This window comes from Corylus avellana, chromosome 7, assembly GCF_965113065.1.
Source record: "Corylus avellana chromosome 7, dhCorAvel1.hap1.2, whole genome shotgun sequence".
Lineage (NCBI taxonomy): Eukaryota > Viridiplantae > Streptophyta > Magnoliopsida > Fagales > Betulaceae > Corylus > Corylus avellana.
The window spans coordinates 24,252,157-24,258,156 of record NC_142496.1 but is presented as its reverse complement, the minus strand read 5'-3'; the positions used below and the strand labels follow the sequence as shown (position 1 = coordinate 24,258,156).

Sequence of the window (6,000 nt, the reverse complement as noted above, 5' to 3'; positions counted from 1 at the left end):
ATTGAGAAAGTGCAAGAGAGAGAGTTAGAAAGAGTTCCTCTGCTTTGGAGGACGCCCATGTGAGCTTGCTAAAAAGCAATGGAGAGAGAGGTTGATGTGAGAGGAAAGAAGGGGCAAGATTCTTGTTACTGAAAAGAGAGATCCCGCCTCCCCTGCCTCCTTGGGCCCTGGTGTAGATGGGCCTCCAATGGACTCTTCGAACCTCTCTTTCACCGACAGTATTCTTTTTCTTTAACAATAAAGGAAAATGATAAACGCTTTAAAACAAGAAAAAAAAATGTTAAGTACAAAATGTTGTGCTCAAATTTCATCTGCTTGTTGCATCTAATTATAATATATGTTTATCCCATTTTGTACAAGATCAACAAAAGAGATAGAATTTAACAGCTTCAACTCTTCTAAAATAATTGAAGCCGGTTGGCGGTTTCTATGGATCATAGATCAAAATAGAAAAAGGAAAAAAATACCTTTTTCCTTTTATACTGAAGAAACTTTCCATGAAGTACAAACTAAGTATCAAGCATAACTGCAGATAGCACCTCCTCACAGGTATTACTATCAAAATTTCCTTCTTTACTCTTCTTTCTGGAAGATTGTCTGTTGAAGCCCAGAGAGTGCATCTGCTCCACATGGTGGCATGTAAGCCGGAGGAGGGCGGAGCTTCGTCTCTTCAGTGGGGCCGTTTCGTACTATGAAAACTGTGTCCATACCCCAACTCATGTGCCGGTCAAAATGGCAATGCATGTACCAAACCCCTGAAACAATTATGCATATTACATAATAGAACATAATTAATTTAATCATTGAAGTAATATTCTAATAATAGTTACTTAATAAACGTACCTGGATTATCGGCTCTGAATCTGATGGTGGCCCAACCATCCTTAGGAACTGGAACAGTGTTAGCTTCGGGTGGATCAACCAAATTATAAGTTAATGGGTCACTCACATTGTCGAAATTTCCAAGCCCTGATCCAACGACATAAAATCTAAAGCCATGTAAATGAATTGGATGATTTTCTCCTGAATTCATGACATTAGTCCCCTGAAACGTTATTTCCACAGTTTCATTATAATCTAATATCTTCACCCTTGTCCCTTGGTCCGATAGGGTAACATTGTCCGTCAGCAAATCCTCTGAGGTAAAATTAAATAGATTTGGGGGTTTGTCTGGAAAATTTTCCTCAAAATATCCACTTATGTTCCTGTCATAAAAGTTATGAAAGGACGTTATTTCATAAGATCATACCATAAATCATCTATTTTAACTAATAAGTTATGAGAATGCCACGTTTGTAATTGAGAATGTGTGACACTCCAACTTAATGACGACACATTCTCACGGCACGGGCACATAACACAATACCAAATTAATCCCATGCATTCATTTAATTAAGTTGCAAGATATAACATTCAAAATTCTGAAAGGTAATGAAATACTTGTAATAAGCTTGCAATATATCCAAAGAAGGGTTTGCAAAACTGATGTTGTTCAAGCCGGACGCAAGCCTATTCCCATCCGGCCCTGCGCATGACCCATTGGGGCAATGCATCATGTTTATGGAAACTGTCACAAACATTCTGGTGTCGACACTTTGAGGAACATCTACAGGATGCTCTTTGGACGCCAAGCTCCTTAAACGTGTTGTGAACAACCCCGCAGCGCCAATGTCATAAAAACCAGGGATGTTGGTCGGCCACACCGGCGACGATGGGGGAGTGTAGTTTCCGCTGTACTGGAAGATTGCACTGGTGATGCTTTTGTCAAAGTCATCTGCCTGTCCATCAAAATAAGGGCTGGCGAGCATGTAATAGTGGCTGAGGGCTTGATTTGCTGTGACCAAAACATCCATTGTTTGCCCTGGGGTTATCATTATGTAAGTCATTTGTAAGGGTTTGATGTAGGAACCATCCCATCCGACAACTGTGAGATTGTGGTCTGCAATGCTGAAGAACATGTCTGTGTTCTGTACGGAATTAACTATGCGAAGTAGATAGGTCTTTCCATAATCAACCGACATACGAAATGTTGTATCTGCAAATTCACCATCACGTGTTTATAATTAATTTGTTAATTGATCGACACCTAAAATATTTTATTGAAATTGAGGTGAATATTATGTTAAATCAAAAAGATTTTTTTTAAAACAAATTAATCTTATAACCTAATTATTAGGTAAAAAATATTTTGCTGCATCAAAGAAGTCCTGTGCGTTTTTGCTTTAGTGCAATAGTTGAAGCTTCCGTACATCCTAGATTGGGCTGACTTAAGGGGATTGAGATCACAACATATTGCATATATAGGTTGTAATTGTTTTTTTAGCCGTTCATTTAAAATGACGGCCCAAATTATGACAACTAAAATTAAAAATAGGTCATTGGGGTGGTTATTTGAGGGGCAACTATTTACTTGGGTGGTTCAACATACAAAATAGGTGGTTCAAGGTTGGTTATGTTGAATCATCCTATGACATTTGGAGGTGATTCGGTTACCCCTTTTAGCCGAATTTAGTTGCGGTGATATGGAAATTTTGTATTTATGTATTGTACCTTTGGAACACGAATAAAAATCCCCGGGTTGGCCGTTGATGGCATAGGAATCTGACAATACCGTCAATCCACCGTAACGGAGGGCCTCATCCATTAACACCATCACATCTTCTTTGTACCACGAAGCTGCAATAAAACAGCATGAGCCAAAAAGTTAGACTAAGATCTAATTAAGATGTATGAATTTGCTGCGTGAGTTAGATTCAACAAGAAATTTTCAAATAAAGAAAATGGATCAGATATTTTTATTTAGTTAATAAACATAATAAAAAAACAGTTCAAATAAGATAAATAAAAATAAAAATTAATTTCACAGAGTTCACTGCATTATGTGCTAAAATTTTTGAAAAAATCCATTATGTGCCATGTCAATATTTATCATATTGTGACACGTGTCACGTATAATTAAAAAAAAAAAAAAAATTCTTAGGATCAATATAGAAAATAAAATTGAAATGCTAGATATTATTTTGCGTACCAAATAATAAAATTTGTTCTGCATCAGGAATGGGAAATGGATAAGTTGTTCCCTCTGCAGGCAAGATGACTAAGGCACCATGAACAGTGGCTCTTGTCCAGTCGCTGTGGGCGTGCCAGAATAAAGTTCCTTCTTCTTCAGTAAGTAGGACTTGGTAAGTGAAGTTTGTTCCAGCTGGGATGGGGCACTGAGTGATGTACTCAGGTCCATCAAACCATGAGTTCCTTGGTTGCTTCACTCCATGCCTATAACCAAATAAGAAAATCAAATAATATAATTTATTTAATATAAGATTTATGGGAAAAATGCACATACCTTATTAAACTATCATTTTATTGTCAATGTCTCTCTAAACTACTAATTGTGTGATCAACGACTCCCATAAATTACTAAAATATTGTAAATGTCATCGAAAGTCAAGAAAAATACAAAAATAATATTTATTTTTTAAAAAAATAAACAATTTTTCAAGTTTGATGTTCTCTTTCTTACATACTTGTCTTTTTAGGGTCATTGCGCAAAACATTAATGCTTTTTGGTTGGGTCATAACATAAAAATAGTGAAGAAATTAATTGAGAGGGAGAGAGGGAGTTACCAGTGAATGGTGACACCATATGTTCCTTGATTGTAAACATTCACATACAGAGTGTCTCCTTTGTGGGCGCGAATCGCCGGTCCCGGAAAACTGGCATTTACCGTCAAAGTGCTCTTTGTAGCGCATAGCTTTGTGAAATTGCTTTCCTTGACCTGAAAGCGGGAAAACCAGAGAATTATTGAGTGATTAGCACAATAATTATGACTTCAAACTCTCTCAGCTCAGGCTAATTGGGTACTGTATCAACGCTAATTAAAAAAACAGAGAATGAATAAGATGTGATGAGTCAGCTGTTCTTACGACAAAGTCGTAGTAGTGTACTGTGCCTTGGGCCCTGCAGTGAAGCAACAACAACCCCAGCAGCCATAACAAAAGCTTCTTCGTCTTCAATGACACTTCCATTTCCTCTGAATCTTTCTTCTCCCTGGACTGGACTGGACTGGGATAGTTCTACAACTTTTATAACATGGACATTTCGGTTGGCGCTGTTAATTGGGAGATTCTGGGTAAGTATTGATTAACTGTTATAAATCGAGATTAGAGAAGCAGCTTAGAAGTCTCCTGCTTTTTCCGGTTATGTTTGACATTTAGGTGGACTTGCTGGTACATAACTTTGGTAGAAATGAATACGAGGAACTTCGGTTACCTGGTAGCTGTCATATAATATATTGTTTTTATTTCACCTAAAAATATACCCTGTTTCAGATCTTTCATATATTCCACCCACAATGTAGCTTCTCTATAAGATTCCTAGGTTGTGGACATTGACATACACCCAGGGAGGACCCACGTTGTAAGATTGGGGATGGCAACCCATAAATTTTTTAGTCTTCTTCTAAACAAAGCATTTTAATATGAAAACCAGCAAATTTTTGTATTTGCCCACCCCCAAGGTTTGGTATTGTTTTTATTTCATCTAAAAATATGCCCTGTTCCAGATCTTTCATATATTCCCCATAATGGAATGTCTTATAATATTTTCTTAATGATTTCTGAATATAAGCCGCACGGGCGGACCGGGATGGGATGGCACCCATAAATTTTTTTAATGTTTTTATAATGAGAGCAGTTTTATGAGGAAATTTTTATATTAAAGGTATGTTTGGGATTGCGTTTGGGGTGTTTAAAAATGTGTTTAACACTCAAAAAGTCCGTTTGAAGAAAAAAAATACTTGTACCCAAAGTGTGTTTTGGTTATTTCTAAAGTAAAAAAAAAAAAAAAATGAAAGGACTTTTGGAATTTTTTACTAAGGGCTTGTTTGGGTGTGCATTCGATAGGCCTAAAAGTACGTTTAACACTCAAAAAATTCGTTTGAAAAAAAACAAAAAGTACCCATTTCGTAGAAAAAAATTTGAAAGCATTTTTAAAGGTTCAAAAAACACTTTTAACAAAAGTTTAAAAATGTAGCTTTAGACAAAATGCATTTTTTTTTTTTTACTTGAAACCTCTATTTTTCAAATGCAATCTCAAATATGCTCTAAACATGTCAACTTTTGTTTAACACAACTTTTTAGATATTAAAAAAACTTTTAAGTTTTCTAACACAATCTCAAACAGGCCCTAAGACTCCAGCAACTTACTCTTGACCATATCATTCCTGTTTTAGAAATGAAAAAAAATGAAGCCTAACATGTGTGACCACCGTTCCTTTTCCTCCTTAGTGTGAGTTCAATTCCTTTTCATTCCAAATTGACAAATTATTTTTCAACAAATGCTACACACTCTCAAATGCATATTTTATAATGTAACACTTGATCCAAAATTTTATAATAATCCATCATAAAATATTTCGAAACCAAAGGAGTAATATATATATATATAAATAAGGAGCGGTAATTTAATAGTATGTTTCAAAAGTTGCTATGAAAACAGTGCCCTTTATGTATTATAGTCTTCCAACGCATCAAATTCAGAAATGCTGATTTGTTTATTTATGTTTTTTCCTCGTTTTCTTCCCCGGTTTTTTGACAGAAGATGTTGCAGCTAGCTAGCTACTGATTTTTACCAATACATCAATGATGAGTCAAGCTGCTGACCTCAACTTAATTTTCTCCAAGCGTTTACAGTGTTGCATGTTGGTTGGACCATCTAACATTCCGGCATGCATGATAAACCAAAATCTGATAATCTTTCTATTATATCCTTAAAATAGATATATCAAGGTTTTTATAATGTAATATTGTATGCTGAACCAAGATTGCTAAAAAGTTAAAAACTCTATTCGAAAATGAGAAATCACATGCTTTCCATAAAGAAAACCTGTGGCTCAGCAATATGACATCTGAAATGCCATATATTTCATAATGAAATGAACAATTAAAAAGAAAATACTGACAATTTTTTTTGGATTGTTTGGTGTTATATCGTGTAATTGT

The 6,000-nt window shown here is 35.5% G+C and overlaps 1 protein-coding gene across 1 annotated transcript; it reads right to left on the bottom strand.

Annotated features, from left to right (window-relative positions):
• Positions 1-305: 305 nt before the first annotated feature.
• Positions 306-4,061, bottom strand: LOC132184614 (laccase-14). The gene is made up of 7 exons (XM_059598309.2): positions 3,925-4,061; positions 3,625-3,776; positions 3,029-3,273; positions 2,551-2,676; positions 1,441-2,035; positions 844-1,205; positions 306-755 (listed from the first exon to the last, which is right to left on the bottom strand). The coding sequence occupies exons 1-7, from the start codon at positions 4,024-4,026 to the stop codon at positions 574-576; spliced, it is 1,764 nt and encodes a 587-aa protein (XP_059454292.2). The 5' UTR covers positions 4,027-4,061; the 3' UTR covers positions 306-573.
• Positions 4,062-6,000: the final 1,939 nt, after the last annotated feature.